General features: G+C 37.0%; 1 protein-coding gene across 6 annotated transcripts; it reads left to right on the top strand.

The window, feature by feature from the left end:
- Positions 1-9,481, top strand: LOC116187693 (protein KINESIN LIGHT CHAIN-RELATED 2). 6 transcript variants are annotated; one of them, XM_031516590.1, is made up of 5 exons: positions 1-147; positions 1,403-1,505; positions 2,808-2,869; positions 6,723-8,374; positions 9,038-9,481. In XM_031516590.1, exons 4-5 carry the CDS (start codon positions 6,732-6,734, stop codon positions 9,264-9,266), a joined length of 1,872 nt encoding a protein of 623 aa, XP_031372450.1. In that variant the 5' UTR covers positions 1-147; positions 1,403-1,505; positions 2,808-2,869; positions 6,723-6,731; the 3' UTR covers positions 9,267-9,481. The 6 variants fall into 6 exon arrangements, 4 of the variants coding, with proteins under 4 accessions (XP_031372450.1, XP_031372451.1, XP_031372452.1 ...); XM_031516591.1 differs by having other exon boundaries at positions 1,426-1,505; XR_004152121.1 differs by lacking the exon at positions 6,723-8,374.
- The last annotated feature ends 8,913 nt before the right edge of the window (positions 9,482-18,394 follow it).

Here is an 18,394-nt window from a genome sequence, read left to right on the forward strand (position 1 = left end):
GGGGGGTGGGGGAGGGGAAGAAAGAGAAGAAACAGAGAGTGAGGAGAGGCAGAGAGGGAGAGAGAGGGATCTGAGCAAACTCGAGGAAGACGATCGAGTCGAACCAATTTTGAAAGGGAAAATGACTAAACTTGGGGTTCTTGATTAGTAAGTTGATTCTCCTAACCTTAGACACTCTTATTCATTGAGTTTAGGTGCGAATTGAGCCATTTTCTTCTTCGTTTCAGTTCGGTTTTGGGTTCTAACTATTGATATGGATTTTTCTATAAATTGATGTTTCGTGATTTATGATTTACTATTAAGCATCTCTAGAGTCAATTGGTCTTGTTTTTAAACCGATTAGGTTATGGATGTTGAGGGAGCAAAAAGATTAATAAAGTTAATGGGTTATACAGTTAAATAAGAATTGAAATGTTCGGCTTATCTAATTGCTATTGAGTGTATAGACTTGACTGATTGGGTTCATATTTTGATTTTATGAGATTGTTTAAATGAAAGCGTGATAGGGTTCAATGTAGGATTGAGTTCATGTTTTCATCTTATGTATGATGATTCCAATTGACGTAATTGGTTGGGTGGAAAAAGATAAATATGTCTATGGATTTAGCTATGATTAATTTGTCTTGAGCTGAAGGAATTAGAACAAATGAGATTATTATTCTTTGTAAGGGTCAATGGAGGAGTTTGAGTAGTATTATTGGTGTTAGTTTATGGCCAAAATATCCAATTGGGTCTTGAACCTTGCTACTGGGTGTAAGAATAAATTTTCTTGAGAATGTACTCTGATGATTCTAATTTATTCTTGTGTTGAGCTTCTTGCGTTTGATTCGATATATCTTGTTGTAAATTAATCGATAATGAATTGCCTAAAGTACTAAATTGGAAAATGAATTGGTTAATTAGCTGGAGTTAGAAGTAATAGTTGAATCAATATTTTCTTTTGAGTGGAAAGCTAGGAAGCAGGGGAAATGCTCGTATGGAGTTATTGTCGATATATCAACTGATTTGCAAATTATTCACATTCATTTGCTTAGACAAATTTTGGGTAGGAAGCTATATAATTGATGATTTGAGAAAGACCAGAAGCTAGCCACTGATTATCTTTTATTCTTTGATTGTTTTCATTTTTGCTTTTCTTTCAGATATATATGGGTTCATTCCCTTGATGGTTTAACTTAATTTAGAGTCAGTACCTACAAGCTATATTTCCACCTGTTCTCTTTTCAAATAATATGGTTGGTTTTGTTGGATTCCTATGTCTTGGTTACCATTTCAGCTTGGTAAATTTGTAAATTTGAATATAATAGATTATGGAATAAGATTGGTTATTTGTTAAAGGAAAGCTAGTTGCTGCCCAAGTTATCTTTTATTTGAATAACTTATTCATTACTTATGATAAAAGATTGAAGTTGGTTAATTCTCGAGATTCTCAAGGGCAAAAGTTGACGAGACTGAAAGCAAGCATTTTGAAGGCTCAATTCAGTGGACCATACGTTGGGTGTTCGGTGAGTACCTTATTCCATTGTAAAATGATATATATATATATATATATCTGTTAAGTGAATACTATATTCCTTTGTAAAATGATGGATAATAGTTATATAAATTATTCAACAAGAATGTTGCGATAGTTAGATAAAGGAATCGGTCTTGCTATGTGGTGGGAAAGAATTTGAGAGAGATTGCCCTTTATGTTTCACTTTGACTTGAGATATGCAGTGTGATTGTATATGTTGATTGTGTATGAGATATGTGCTGATAATGTGGTACTATTGTAATGTGATTGATATTGTGCTTGTGTATGATGATATATGAGGTGCGAAGGCATGGTTGCATTTGTTTATGCTTGTGATTGTTGTTTGATTATAGCCATGGGACCGCTGATCCGGCGGGATAAAAAAGGGACGCCTAGACCGCTGATCCGGCGGGATACAAAAATGGACGTCTAGACCGCTGATCCGGCAGGATACAAAAGGGACGCCTAGACCGCTGATCCGACGGGATACAAAAGGGACGCCTAAACCGCTGATTCGGCGGGATACAAAAAGGGACGCCTAGACCGCTGATCCGGCGGGATATAAAATGGACGCCTAGACCGCTGGTCCGGCGGGATACAAAAGGGACGCCTAGACCGCTGATCCGGCGGGATACAAAAGGGACGCCTAGACCGCTGAACCGGCGGGATATAAAATGGACGCCTAGACTCCTACTGCCGGAGGATAATGGGCAGCCCCCGCTTATGAGAAATGAAATGAGGAATTTGTGGATGAGTGTGGGGTCACGGTACCGTCATAACTCTGTTGCAATGGAATTGAAACCCTATGGCTATATTGATCGGTTGCGTTGTTTACTGTTTGTCTGGTATGATTGTTGGAGATGTGATGATTGTTGAGATTGTTGGAGATGTGATGATTGTTGAAACTGTCTACAGATGTTCTGTGAAAGCCATGTGGTTGCTAGAGTTCGATATGTCAGGTGGTTGTGTTGTGAAGTGGAATGCTAATGAATGGATATTTGAAATTTATGGACTATTGGATATTAGCGAAATGGTTGGAAGAGTTGTGTGTATTTGTTAGTAGGATTTAAATTTAGTTACCCTATTGAATAAAATTATTTTTTTGTATAATATGTATAAAATATACCGTATATCTGTGTAAGGGAGCGAATAGTTGGATTAGATGTGATTGTACTGTTTATTTGAATATTCAGTTGTTAGCAGTTAAATATTTATTTAATAAATAATTCATTTTGCTTTGGAATATAGTACTCACTGAGATGCAGCTCACACCCTGCATATATTTTTCCAGATAAACTTCTAGCTGCGCGGAAGGACTACTTTTTGATATCGGGGATCAGCTCGGAGAACTAGGTAGGGACCTTAGTTATATGATAAGTATTCTTTTTGCATAGAACGTATTTGTATATGTGACGACCTGAAATTTTTGTGTAGTTGGTTTAGTGATGTGGTTGAAGAGAAAATACTCTCTTTAAGATGCATATACATATTAGACCTTGCTGGATTGGATATATATATTTAGGCCTTATGGAACGTAGGTTTAGATGTGAATAGTTTGTGTGATAATGGATATCGACCAAATTTAGGGAAAGTTCTGTCGAAATTTCGGGTCGTGACAATATCATTTTATATAGATATAATTTTAGATATAAGAAATTTTAAAAATATATATGATTATATAAAACTCAGCAGAATTGATAGAACGGGCATTCTATAAATTTTTCGAAGAAAAGAGTATTCCATCAAATTAAAGGACAATTATCCTTCAAATGGAATGGTTCTCTTAACTCTTAAGAATAATAACATACGAAGAAATGGAATGAAAGGATAAAATATCATTCTATATCATTCCATTCCCTTGTATCAAACTGGACATAATAGAAATTCACTGCTTTGATGGAAAGCTTGGAGAATTATTATAAAAATTAGAAATGCAAGAGGTATGCATGTGTTTCCTTTCTTATAGGCATCTTGATAATCTAAAAATATTTTAAGTTGCAAATAAGAGGACTAGCTAAAAAATGTGTATGTTCTTTCTCGTAACCATCTTGATAAATTACCCGATCTAAACATAAAAATGAAGAATTTTTTAAATTATAAATGAGAGGACTAAAAAAAGGTGAAATGACGCAAAACCTAATACTTATAAAATCCTCCCAAAATAATTTTTTGTAGTCTCATAATTCTAAAATTTGATTTGAATCTAAAACCTAATACTTAATTTTTAATAATTCTTTCTCATCACGTTATTATGAGATGTATGATCATTTAAGATCTTGGAATAGATGGGGAGAGAATTTGTCATGAAGGCGCAAAAACATAAATTTTAATTAAGTAGATACGGAATGCGAGAAAAGTAACTAAGGAGACAGCTTTGTCCACCAACCTATGAAGGGATGGATTAGCTGTATAGTCCCACCCTTATATTTACTTATGCTATTTGGTTTCGTATAAACAAATAAATACGTTGCTAATTTGTCTGTGTAAACATTGTGAATTTTTAATTTTTTATGGACTAATTTAATTTCTTACTCAAAACTCGTATTAAATAATAGTCGAACATTATACTTATGCAGATACGTAGCTTTTTTGGTCAGTTTTGAAATTCTAATTTGATGAAAATATTTTTATAGTAACTCATTTATCTAAACCTATTTAATAAGATGAAAGTATATATGTATTGTTGTCAATTATGCTTTTCATTGGGGTTCGTTGGTTGGACCCATGCCCTGCTGGACTAGATATTTTGATGATTGGTGATTTGTCTAAGTCTTCATGCCTCGTTTCACTTTTTGTACGCAAGGTTTCAGCCTGCATTTCAACCCAAAAATATACACACTTGCGCGACTAATCTTTGAGTTTGAGTTTGAGTTTTTTGAGAGATGGATTAGCGAAGGTGATCACAGACTTAGTTGAAAGCTTTTAGACGCCAAACGAAACAAAAGTAACTTTAGAAATTATGATTAACAAATAATTGATTTTCTACTTAAGCATGTGTTTATTTCAACAAAATCAAATAAGTGCTCAAAAATTAATTACAAGTTACTTATGAGAAAAAATGAATTGGAGAAAGAGGGAAAGATGAGAGATGAAGGTCTAAGCTCCTTAATCAATAAGCGAAAATATATATAACTTATGAAATAAGTCATTTTCCATTTATTGGTGATGCACCATCCCTAGCAAAATATTTTTTCATTCTTATAAAATTTTCCCTCTTTTTATATATTTCTTTTTATGACAAATGAAACTTAATACATAAGCACTTAATATATTAAACGTCAGGTAAGTTTGAGAGAACAAGTATATGAGGAAAAAAAAAAGGTTGAGGGAAGAAGTATCCGAGCGAACGAAAGGGGAAAAGTTCGAGGGAAGAAATAGGTAGAGAAAAGGCAGATTTAATCTACAGTACTATTAGAATTCTCTTTTTCACTTTCGTCTTAAATATTTTCTTCTTTTTTTGTTCAACCTGGCCCTTATTATTATATGTTTTTTCATTTTAGTCCTACTATCCCCTTTCGGTCCAAAATTACTTTTCTTTCCAAACTTAATTTTCATTGATTATTTTAATTTTTAAAAGAATGTAGATATATAATCCTAATAATTAATTTAAAAATCCTCTTAATCCAAAAGTCTTATTGACAATAGTATAAACTAGATGAATACCTGCTTTACACGGGAACTGACAAATAAATCTTTTAATTATTTTGGTGGATAAAAATATTATAGATCCATGAGTCTAGAGAATATGGCTCATTTTTTTTTGCCAAAGAAAATGGATCATTTAAATGTCTTTAAAAAAATTGGTGTATTCGATATGCTCATTTAAATTCACATATAGTTTCATTGAAGAAAAAACTTTGCATATAGAGAGTTCAATATCAATTAGATAATTAAGTATACTAATTTTCCTTTAAATTCGGTTCTGTTATCTTGTGTATATGATACCATGTAAACTTATCTTTTTTGGTTGATTCAGATTAATTTTCCAATTATTAACGTAATTAAATAAAAGATACATACGTACTAAAACATCTCTCAACTATATACATATATACATATACATATATATATATATATCATATATTAATAAATAAATTCATAAATGGATTTAGGATTTACTTATATGAGTATCTGTCAACTATATATTATAAATATATATAGCACTCAACCAATATATATGATAATTATTTTTATTTTTTTTCTTAAAATAGATGATTGATATATTTAATTTATTGTGTAAAAAATATATCGCGTATAATAATAATAGAAAACTCTAGTTTAATAGTAAACTATTTATTGAAATTACGTCATTAAAATTCTAAAAGAATTTTAAAATATAAGATGTTGATATATCGACATGAGAGGGCTACTAGAATTCCAATGATGTCGCAGTGTGGAAGAATGTGATTTTGATTTTGATTTTGATGAAGTAGAAATATAATACGCTGGCTTGAGGGTTTGTTATTATATATATTAATTGTAATTTATACAATATCCAAGGGTTAATTAATATGCGCGAGTATCTGGAGGACTATTAGACAACACATTTTAGGAGAATTTAGCATTTTTGCTCTTAGAAAACTCACAAAAATATATTAATATAAACATATAAAAATAGCCGGTGATTGGAGAAAGAAAGGGTGAGAGTCAAGGCAACCTCCCTCTGGTATCAAAAGGTCCTGTTAGCCACCTTGTTGGGTCATGTTGTGTGTGGTCATGGCGAGGTCCCCATTGTCCCTTTCCTCTCCCTTACCTTCAAAAATATTTTTTCCTTTTACTCAATTTCTTTGTTTCTTAAAATGAAAATTATTTTGAACAAAAAGTAGATGGTAGAATTGAAGTGATTAACTTTTCAAAAAACAAAAAGAAAAAAGAATTGAAGTGATCAAAGTGTATAACGTCAAGGATAAGAGTGAACGAAAAAGTTTAGGACGAAAAATAAGATTGAGAACTAAATGTGTTTTTTCTTAATTAATAAAAAGTAAATCTAATTTTTTTTCCCCTTGGTAATAATTAAAGAAGAAAAACAATAAAAACACCAGTCCTTGAGAGCACATACCGCTGCTTCGCAACGACGCCGTATTCAGCCAACCCCCATTTTACTATTCGTCGCCAGAATCCAACCGAAGGGTAGAAGGCATTTTGGCGGTGAAGGGTTTTGCGATCAAACCCGCAACCGGCTGAAGCAAAATTCGTAGTTTCGCAGGCTGACGCCATGTCCATGAGGAGAGCTTCAACCTCTCTTCTCTCCCAACTCACCTGTCCGAGACCCAAACCTTCTTCCCCTTCCATTCTTTCCCGGAGCTACATCCCCGAGTCCTGCTCCATCTCCCATGGCGGCCTGCTCTTCAAAACCCGCAGCAGCTTCAACTCAACCCCTTCCCGGAATATCGACACTCTTGCTGAGCCACCCACCTCCCTGCTCCCCTCGAGGCAGCGGAAGCTCCAGGAAAAATCGAAGCTTGAGGAGGCCTTTGAGTCCGCGAAGACCCTCGACGACATGCTCGGCGCGTTCAAGATGATGGAGTCTTCCTTCAACGAGAGGGAGCTCGGTCTGGCCGCTCTCAAGATCGGGCTCAAGCTCGATCAGGATGGTGAGGACCCCGAGAAGATCTTGGATTATGCTGGCCGGGCTCTGAGGGCTTTGGACGGCGACGGGAAGCCCAATTTGCTCCTTGCCATGACTTTGCATTTGATGGGTTCGGCTAATTATGGCCTGAAGAGGTTTAATGACAGTTTGGGGTATTTGAATAGGGCGAATCGGTTGTTGGGTCGGTTGGAGGAAGAGGGTTCGGTCGGTGTTGCAGACGTTCGCCCTGTTCATCACGCCGTGCTGCTCGAGTTGGCGAATGTGAAGACTGCGATGGGGAGGAGGGAGGAAGCAATCGGAAACCTTAGAAAGTGCTTGGAGATTAAGGAGATGATGTTCGAGGAGGGCAGCGTGGAGCTGGGCAAGCCGAATCGGGATTTGGCGGATGCTTATGTTGCTGTCTTGAACTTCAAGGAGGCCCTGCCCTTCGGCCTCAAGGCCCTGGAGATACATAAGAATCACTTGGGGAATAATTCCGTCGAGGTTGCCCATGACAGGAGGATTCTCGGGATGATCTACAGTGGATTGGAGGAACACGAGAAGGCCCTCGAGCAGAATGAGCTCTCTCGGAAGGTTCTCAACAATTGGGGGATGAGGTCTGATCTGCTCCGAGCAGAGATTGAGGCCGCGAATATTCAGATTGCATTGGGAAAACACGATAAGGCGATCGAAACCCTCAAGGCAGTGGTCCAAAAGACTGAGAAAGACAGCGAGACGCGGGCTCTGGTCTTCATCTCCATGGCAAAGGCCCTCACCGAGCAAGACAAGTTAGCAGACTCTAAGAGGTGCTTGGAAATTGCGTGTGGAATTCTCGACAAAAGAGAGACTTCCTCCCCCTCGGAAGTTGCCGAGGCTTACTCGGAGATATCTATGCAGTATGAAACCATGAATGAGTTTGAGCCTGCGATATCGTTACTTAAGCGAGCCCTCGCCCTGCTGGAGAAGCTCCCTCAGGAGCAGCACTCTGAAGGGAGTGTATCTGCAAGAATCGGGTGGCTTCTCCTGCTAACAGGGAAAGTTCATCAGGCAATTCCATACTTGGAGGGTGCTGCAGACAGGTTGGAAGGGTGCTTCGGTTCGAAGCATTTCGGGATCGGTTACATTTACAATAACTTGGGGGCAGCTTATTTAGAGCTTGAGCGGCCCCAGTCAGCAGCTCAGATGTTTGCGGTGGCAAAGGATATTATGGATGTCGCGCTTGGGCCACACCATGTAGACTCGATCGAGGCATGTCAAAACCTTTCAAAAGCGTACAGTGCTATGGGAAGGTAAAGGAATTGAGATGCTTTAATTTCTATTCCTTTTGTGTTACATCCATGAACTACTACCTGTTAGTTATGATGGTTCACGACATAATCTCTATTTCACTCCATTCCATATTTCTGTCATTGATATGTTTATTTCCTGTTGAAGCTGCTGCTATCATTTGTACATGCACTAAATGAATATTCAAACTGTTTATAAGTGGTGTTCTCCTGCAAGTTCGTGGATGCACTTTTCATGTGGAACTTCCATATTCATTGTAATTCAGGATGTAGAGGATTTCGATAAAATTTCCCTCTTAAGAATACCTTATCTGTCTCTGGTCACAATCCAAATGAGCAAGGATGCAATTTTCCGTGATTCTCCTTTAGAGATTGAAGTCTTCCTCCTGCTCGTATTGAGTACGGAAGAGAAGCCGAGTAAAGTTACTAGGCATAATGGTTACTTATGGATTATGATTACATTACTTAAACTTTCCCGACCTCTCTAATGTTCTGATAATTTGAAGTTTGCATTGTGTTTGTGCTACTGTTTACTAAATTAACTTTACCATGAGAAGCATGCCCTGGCATTGCACATTGTTTCTTTTTGTTGTAAACAGCAATGTTTCTGCAAATTGTGTGCGTCAATCAGCTTCAAGCCTGTGTTTGTTTCTTGGACTTTTGCAGCTATGCCCTAGCAATTGAGTTTCAGCAGCGGGTAGTCGATGCTTGGGAGAGCCATGGGCCTTCAGCGGAAGACGAGCTCAGGGAGGCCCGACTACTGCTTGGACAGTTGAAGAAGGCCAGTGGCGGCTCTTCAAGTAATGAGTTCTCAAAGGCCTTGCCTTTGCCCCATGTCAGCAGCTCTTCCCGTTCGGGGCAATCAGATCTTCCACTTGCCCAGCGGTCAGCTTAGCTAAAATTTTGCTCTGTGCAGATGTCTACTAGCTCTTCATGGACTCAGCCTTTTTTTCAGTCAAATGAGCCCGTAGTGAAATTATTTATGGAACTGTTGCTTCATTTGGGCTTTTATGAACCTTTCAGTTTAGCCACAAAGTTGAGGGCTTGAATTTTGGTCAGTCAATTAAATTGTTGTACTTTCTGTGTATAATAATTTAAGATCGTTGCTCACCTGTGCTCTCCGTGGTCTCTCGGAATGGACGATTTTGGCTAGTTGGTTCTTGGTGGAGGGATGGTTTGGGAGCAAAATGTACTAGGAATATGATCTTCAATCTAGTGTTAGTTGTCGGGATTGGATCAGATCGCCAAAACAAAGATGGTATTTGCGCGCTTCGTGTTTGGGATTGTGATATGGCATTGATCATGAATATGATGCGAAGACAAAAGGAATTGATGAGAACGTAACCGAAAATGGGGACGGGCTGCTTTGGCTATCTTGGTGGTAGGGTTAGGGATGGTGATAGGAGTGGGATGGGATGGGATTTGAAGTTCCTAGGATATTTTGGTAAATTTAAAAGTGGGATGGTAAATATCCTAATTTTAAGTATGTTTAGAGGTTTGGGATAGGATTATGACACCGAAAGGACTAATATGCCCTTAAAAGAATTTTTCTTGAGAAAATTCTAAAATTTATAATATTTTTTCGATTTTTTTAAGAGATGAAAATAGTGTACACTGTGTCGACGAGAGAGAGGAGGGAGCGATTCCACGATGGTGGCTCCCCGATTCGGCAGTCACCGCCCGGTCGAGGTCGTCGAAGACTTTTGTGCTTGTCGACAACCTCGCAGGCACCGTCGTTTGAACATTTTCGTCTTTTCATAAATAATCGTATTCTAGTTCAACCTTAATTCACCCCGTCTTTGGGATTAGCTACTTAATACTATATCCATGTGGTATATGCATATCCCAATTCTAACTTGGTTTGCACCAAACGCAGGATTAGGATTCTAAAAATCCAATTCAGCCTCTTATCTGCCTACCAAACATAGCCCTGTTGGTATGGAAAGGGGTTGAGAGGAAAATGATGGGACAAATGCTTTGCCCCATTTCTCTTAAAATTGCTAGTCGAATAGTTTTCTGGATCAATTGAATGAATTTACTATAAGTCAACAATTCGATATATTAGTAAAATATATACAAAATATTAGTCAGAATATATAAATATTTTGCGGGCAAACGAACTCGTAGATCATTCATTCCAAAGCTTAATTTGCTTTGATTTTCCTATCATTGTCTTGTAAGCGTCAAGGGTGAAACCCGGCTTTTAAAAGTTGGATTAGTCCGTGATACTTGGGATTTGGATGGGATACAGTCACCACTATAGCATTTTAGGCTAGTAAGTCACCTATTATCCACTAAAGGGTCATGATACTAACCTTCTACGGGATTATTAGTCAGCCTTGAACTTGATATCCAAATCTGAGGGCCCTATTTCGACTTGCAAGCCATATTCTCGCCCGAATCAGTACCTAATCCACCGATCTACTTTTTAACTTACCAATTTAATTTTAAAGGCCAATTGTTTCATCTAACGGGCCAAGGGCTTAGTCAAGATATCATTCATCCACATATGTAAGACAACTTGAAATTTCAACACATCAGGCTAAGTGGGTCAAACTCGACCTGACGAGGCAAATGGGTCAAAAGGCCCAAAGACCGAGTGGATCTTTACGGCCTAGAAATATGCAAAGTGAGCCTAGAGGCCCTAATCTACAAAATTTCTAAGTCTAATAATTATAGACCCATTTTCTTAAATCTACTCATTTTATTCCATTTTTTGATTTTTTGGGATTATTAGACCAAGTTAATTAGGTCAAGTGACTTCCTATTTACTAGTCGTTTCTTCAAATTAAGACCTAGGAAATAAAACTGAATCCCAAAGCCCCTCAAAGCCTAGAAGACTATTCATTTAGAACGTAGACTCAATTATCTAAATTGGTGATGTTCCCCAAATTATGTAATTAAGGTCCAAGTTTGCGTGCTCAGCCGATTAAGACACATTTACCCACTTAAACATTAACCACAAGACAACACAAATTAAACTTCTAGAATTTACCCGAAGAGACCAAATCTGATGTCGAAGAGAGAGAAATCGATTGTACAAATGTCATGTTGGTTTGCTGAGTGGACTTGATTTCAGAGAAAGTTTATAGGAGTGCTGCTATTTAAAGAGAGCTGGGCATAAGTTTTAGAAATATCTGTGGGACTATACATCGAATTCGAAATTTCAGTTTTATCGCATGTTTTATAAGAAATAAGATGGCAATGATCTGATTGATACGAAATTTACTCTGATCCCGTAAAGAAGTTCATAATCTCATTTGACTTCTCCCACAGAGACACCCTACTGGAACCCAATATGGGTCAGGTAGTGCTTGGTGGAAAGAAAGTGGCATGGATACATAGTTTTGCATTTCCTCGAGCGCAACCTACTGCTAAGGTTTTTACTGTACGTAATCTTTCATTTTCATGAGACCACAAGATATCTATTCGTGAGGCGGCAAAATTAATTCACTTCAAGTAATTTTTAATAGATTTTAAACTCTCATATTATAAGTAAAATCTGTTCATTTGCAACACTTTGGTTAGCTTCGATCTCCATCGGCAGTAAGCGACATAACCTTATCCAATTCCAAGGATCATGTTTGGGGGTAAATTGCTCCCGGAGTACAACACATTCTAAAAACGTTAGACTTTGGTAAAAGAAAAAAGAATTGAAACGACAATTTAATACATAAAGTTTGAAAATGTTGCAATCAACTCCATTATGTCATATATGAGATTCATGCCATTAGCAAATGCTAACATGGCAATTGACGTTTCAATGAGACATTTGTCGTGGCTCAAGCTGGTAATGATTGTATCGTTGAATTATGAGAAAAAAATGTGAAAAGTAATAAATAGTTTAGAGAAAGTAATTATTATATTGTTGAATTATGAAAAAGTAATGAATAGTTTAGAGAATTTAGTATTAAAACTTAAATTAAATAGTTAAATTTTTTTAAAAAAAATGAAAAAGTAATAATTATGTTGTTGAATTGAAGATAAGTGGAGTAGAGTTAAAAAATAAATCTAAGACCAAAACCTCTTGTTTACGACGGTTTGCATTATATTGTGCCAAGTGTCCTCTCATTTTTATTTTCATTTTCTTTTTTATCTCCTATATTTCTTTATTTTCAAAGATTTCTTTAAACTTACAGTCTTTCACTTTTATTTCTCTAATCTTTTCAAATATATCTGATTACAATCCTCATGTTTTTCTCTTCCCTTTCCAAGCACACGCTTCTTGAAAATTGATTTCAAAAAAGAGATCATGTTACAAAAATTTAAATTATAATTATTTTGAAAATTAATTTTAAAAAAAGAGCACATTTTAGAATTTTCAAAATGCATATGAACAGATTAATAAAAAAAAGTTGCACATGTGTAATTGGGTAGGATATAATTTGGCAAAATGAGCTTTTATAAGATTATGTTGGAAATTAAAATGAAATAACATGAGAGTATATGAGGATTTATAGTTTATATATCATTTTCACAATTATGTTTTATACTTATAATATTATAATCATGCATATGTTTTCTTAAATAAAATATTGTATAAATTAAGGATTTAACTCACAATTCTACTGGTGTTGATTGTAGTAGATACGATCCAATTTCATTCCATTCCTGATTTAATTAGAAAATACCGATCTTCAACTATAACCAATTTGTGACATATATTAAGTAATATTTTTCAATTTTTTTTATCTAAATTGAATGAAAATTGTATCAATCCTAACTAAAAATATTTGACTCTCAAACCAAATATAAATTAGACATGTGTCTCAAATAAAACTTAAATATGCTCTAAATGATAAATATGTAAAATGAAATATTGAAATCTCAAGTTGAAGAAACATATTAAGTAAAATTCCTGTTTTAAGAGAGAGATTAGAATGAACAAATTTTAAAAAGAAAATCTAACGAAGGAATGGAGAATTGAGGGAGACAGAAAGTAAAGAGATGAATACGAAACACAAGACCACTAGATTAAGATGAGAAGCAAAAGGAATGCGACTACAAAAAATAATAAAAAAGAACGAACTTTATTTTTTTCATACTTTCTGTTTCAAATGCAATTTCGATGTATTCCGATGTAGTATAAAAGTAAATTATTTATATGTGGATAATATGCATTAGATCTAATCGCTATGGGCCATGATTTGAGTTGCAATTCATTTTATGAATAATTGTTAAAATCCACATATACAACATCATTTTGGATTTCTAATATAAGTTTTTGAAAGCTTTATCACTATTGTCTTTCCTTACTATTAGTCGAATCATCCTTTTCAATCTGAGGCAACACCTCGGGCAATTTCCTAGTTTCTTTTTATAATACATGAATGTATTGGAACATATTTTGATAAATGGCGTATATAATGATGAATCTTTAGCACATGTCACTATAGTCAATCATTCTCCGAAAGCTTTAACTTCATATTTTATTTAAATGAGTAAATATAGAGATTGAATTGCTAATTCACATTTTAAATGAAAAATAAAGATCACTTTTTTCAATATCAAAATTACTTTTCAATCCCCATGGGATCAAAATTATGGAGTCATGTTAGAGAAACCGACCCGATCGAACAATGAAATAGAGAATCCAAACTGCCGTTGACTTCAAAAAAGAGAATCCAACTTCTTACATGCATTGTCATCAAATTTCAGTCAATTCAAGATCGTTTCAACGAATCTCCCCAACTCCGAGTGTCCGCAAAGCACTGAAAAGTATTGAAAATGCGAGACACACTCCAATAATCTCCATCTTGACTCGTATTTTTCATAGCTACTTAAATAATATGCTCATTATGCACTCCTTTGCCGAAAGCCCTTTCGAGCCTAGGTCGATTTATGCAAGATACCAACCAAGCCCAAGCAATACTCGAACTTGGCGATGGGCAAACACTTGGTCATCATATCAGCTGTATTATCATTCGTGCTAGTCTTCTAAACCTAAACATCCCCCGAGCCACTACGTCTCGGACGAAGTGATACCTGACGTCAATATGCTTCGTCCTATCGTGATGCATATGATCCTTAGCACTTTGACAATCGCAATATACGATAGTCGCTTCATCTTCCATAACCAACTCCCCCAATAAACCTCTAAACCAAATGGCTTCCTTCATAGCCTCTGTGACCGCCATATATTCTGCAGTTGTAGTCGATAATGCCGCTGAAGCTTGTAGCTTGGCCTTCCACCTAATAGCACGATTGTTGAAGGCAAACAAATAACCTGTGAGAGATCTTATTCGCTCTAAATTTCCTGCATAATTAGAGTCTACGTAACCAACTAGACCCTTCGAGCTTCTCCAATCTCCAAACAAATATCAGAAGTGCCCCACAAATACCTCAAGATCCACTTAACAACCTGCCTGTGTAACTTCCCAGGCCTAGCCATGCATCTACTCACTACATTAACACCATGTGAAGACCATCATCTAGGTGATGCAAATAAACGCAACTATCATATTTGCCTCTAACAAAACCAATGCTTAACATGAAGGAGTCAAATTTCTTATACCGCTGTCGAGGAGATTGCTTCAGGCCATATAAGGATTTTCTCAAGAGGCAAACGTGATCTTTCTTGACTTCAACCCTGAAACCTTCAGGTTGTTGCATATATATGTCATCTTCTAAATCACCATGTAGAAAAACAGTCTTCACATCTAATTGCTCCAACTCAAGGTTGTATAGTGCAACAAGAGCAAGTAATGCTCGGATGGACGTGCGCTTCACTACTGGAGAGAAAAAATCATGGAACTCAACTCCCTCCACCTGACTGCAGCCCTTTGCGACCAACCTTGCCTAATATCTGGTGTCTTCAGGAGCCGATCCTTCTTTTTTCTTATACACCCACTTGCAGCCAACAAAAAGCAAGCATGACTATAGCTATTCTGAAGGTAGTGCTTTTTGTTCTTCTCTTTTTTGGTTATATGAAACCTCGACACTAGGTTTCAAGAGAGTACCACTATATTATACTGCACTAAACCTTCGACATCACACTTTTGAAATCATTTGGACTAATATGATAATTCTTTGATTTAGGGATTATTTCTGAAAATCATGCCATCATTCAGAAAAATTCACAGAGAAGCCAAGTGGTCTAAAACCAAGTTATTTTCTGCATTCCATGTCTATTTTAAGACTCCTTCTTTAATTAAGACGTATTTCGGATACCTGATCATGCAATGAAAGCATGCATAGTTACTGTATTCACGATATAGATATGGTCAAATGTACAACGAGATTGGAATTCCATCGATTTAAAAGCTTTCTTTGTCTAGCATCTAAAAGTCTCAATTGTGTTGAGTTATGGAGCCTGAAGTACCGTGATTCCCTTTATAAGTAGCAGCTTATATCTCTTGTAATCCTAACTAAAAAAAAGAGTAGAATACTTGGCTTGGTGGCGCCCCCAGACATAGTCAGAATTTCTTCTTTGACGAACTGGGTAATCAATTTCGTGTATCCTTTTTGCTTTTCGCTCATATTTTCTTTTACTATCGTATATTTTCGGCAACAATTGGTATCAGAGCTCGGGTTTGAATCTGGAGCAATCTACGATGGACAGAGGAAAATCGGTGATCGAAAAGTTCGATGGATCGGATTATGGGTTTTGGAGGATGCAGATCGAAGATTATCTTTACGGTAAAGATTTGTGGCAACCTCTAGAGGATAAGCTGATCGGGATGACAGACGCGGAATGGAACGTGTTGGATAGGAAGGCGATGAGTGTGATTTGTTTGTCGTTGTCGCAGAATGTGGCGTTTCATACAGCGAAGGAAAAAACCACCAAAGGTATACTGCAGGTTTTAGCCGATATGTACGAAAAGCCATCAGCGACGAACAAGGTTCATCTGATGCTGCGACTGTTCAACCTAAAGATGTCGGAGAGTACCGTTGTTGACGAACATCTAAATGAGTTTAATTTGATAACGGCTCAATTGACCTCAGTCGATATTGATTTTGATGACGAAGTAAGAGCCCTAATTTTATTGTCGTCTCTACTAGAAAGTTGGAGCGGAACGGTCACAGCTGTTAGTGCTTTAGCGGGGAAGGAGAAATTAAAGTTTGACGAAGTTCGAGATATGATAGTTAGTGAAGAATTTGCAGAAAAGAATCAGGAAAAACTTCGGGATCAGCTTTGAGTACTGAAAATAGAGGCAGATTAGAATCGGGGAATTCGCATCGAGGCAGATCGAAATCGAGAAATAAATATAAGTCAGGAAAAGAAAAAAGTTCAATTGAGTGTTGGAATTGTAAGAAACGTGGTCATTACTCGAATCAGTGTAAGGCACCGAGAAAGGAAAAGAAAAATGACAACTCAGCAAACGTGGCAACAGAGGAGATTAGTGACGCATTGATCTTGAGTGTCAGCAGTCCGTTGGAATCGTGGGTTTCGGATTCTGGAGCATCGTTTCATTCCTGCCCTAATGCCGATATAATGGAGAATTATACTTCTAGTAATTTTGGTAAGGTTTATCTTGCTGATGATGAGCCTGTGGAGATTGCAGGGAAGGGAGATGTTCGGATTAAAACACCGAATGGACTCATATGGCAGTTGTGTGGTGTGAGGCACATTCCTGCTTTGAAGAGGAATCTGATTTCTGTAGGGCAGTTGGATGACGAGGGTTATGACCTGTCCTTTGACTCTAGTTCTTGGAAAATAATCAAAGGGGCCATGGTGGTGGCTCGAGGTAAGAAGGAGGGTACACTGTACATGACCGTGAACAGCCATGATAGCATTGCACTCGTCAGTGCAAACAGCGATGCGGATTTGTGGCATTGCAGGCTTGGCCACATGAGTGAGAAGGGGATGAAACAATTGTGTTCAAAGGGCAAACTACTAGATCTAAAAACAGTTAAACTTGGATTATGCAAGGATTGTGTATTCGGAAAGTAAAAAAGAGTTAGTTTTTCGAAGGCTGGTAGAACTTTGAAGGAGCAGAAGTTGGAGCTGTTACATAGTGACTTATGGGGACCAGCACCGGTCACATCTTTTGGTGGCGCATCATATTACATGACTTTCATTGACGACTCCACGAGGAAGGTATGGGTTTATTTTCTTAAACGTAAATCTGACGCTTTTGATACTTTTAGAAAATGGAAAGCTTTGGTAGAAAATCAAACAGGCCTAAAGGTGAAATGTTGAGATCTGATAATGGTGGAGAATATGAGCTCGATGAGTTCAAAGAGTATTGTGTTGTGAATGGCATTCGCATGGAGAAAACTATTAGAGGAACCCCTCAGCAGAACAGGGTTGCAGAACGAATGAACAGAACCTTGAATGAATGTGCTAGGTGCATGCGATTGAAGTGTGGGTTACCGAAGACATTTTGGGCAGATGCAGTTAACATTGCTGCTTTCTTAATTAATAGAGGACCATCAGTTCCTTTGGATAAAGGCATACCAGAGGAGGCTTGGAGTGGTAAAGAGGTAAACCTGTCATTTCTTAAAGTATTTGGTTGTGTTTCGTATGTTCATGTTGATGCTACTGCTAGAAGTAAACTGGATACAAAATCTGTGAAATGTACTTTTATTGGATATGGCGGTGATGAAGTTAGTTATATAATTTGGGATGATCAGAATCGAAAAATAATTCGAAGTCGAGATGTCATATTTAATGAGCATGTTTCGTACAAAGACAGGTCGGGTGCACCAGACATTGATAGTGCAGGTACTCAGGTTAAAAGCCCTCAGTTTGTTGAATTGGATATTTCAAACTCACGTGTTAGCAAAATTCAGAATGACCAGGAGGTTGTTGAGGCAAAACCAAGTACGCTAGTAGTTCCGTTGAGAAGATCAAAAAGACAACATCATACACTAGAAAGGTACTCGCCCTCTTTACATTATCTTTTGTTGACTGATAGTGGTGAGCCAGAATGTTATGCTGAGGCTATGCAGAGTGAGCACTCGAGCAAGTGGGAGCTTGCAATGGAAGATGAAATGAATTCTTTAATGTCCAATAGCACTTGGGAACTAGTTGAGCTTCCAAAGGGTAAGAAAGCATTGCATAACAAGTGGGTTTACAGA

The sequence above is a fragment of the Punica granatum genome, chromosome 8 (assembly GCF_007655135.1).
Source record: "Punica granatum isolate Tunisia-2019 chromosome 8, ASM765513v2, whole genome shotgun sequence".
In the NCBI taxonomy this organism is placed as follows: Eukaryota; Viridiplantae; Streptophyta; class Magnoliopsida; order Myrtales; family Lythraceae; genus Punica; species Punica granatum.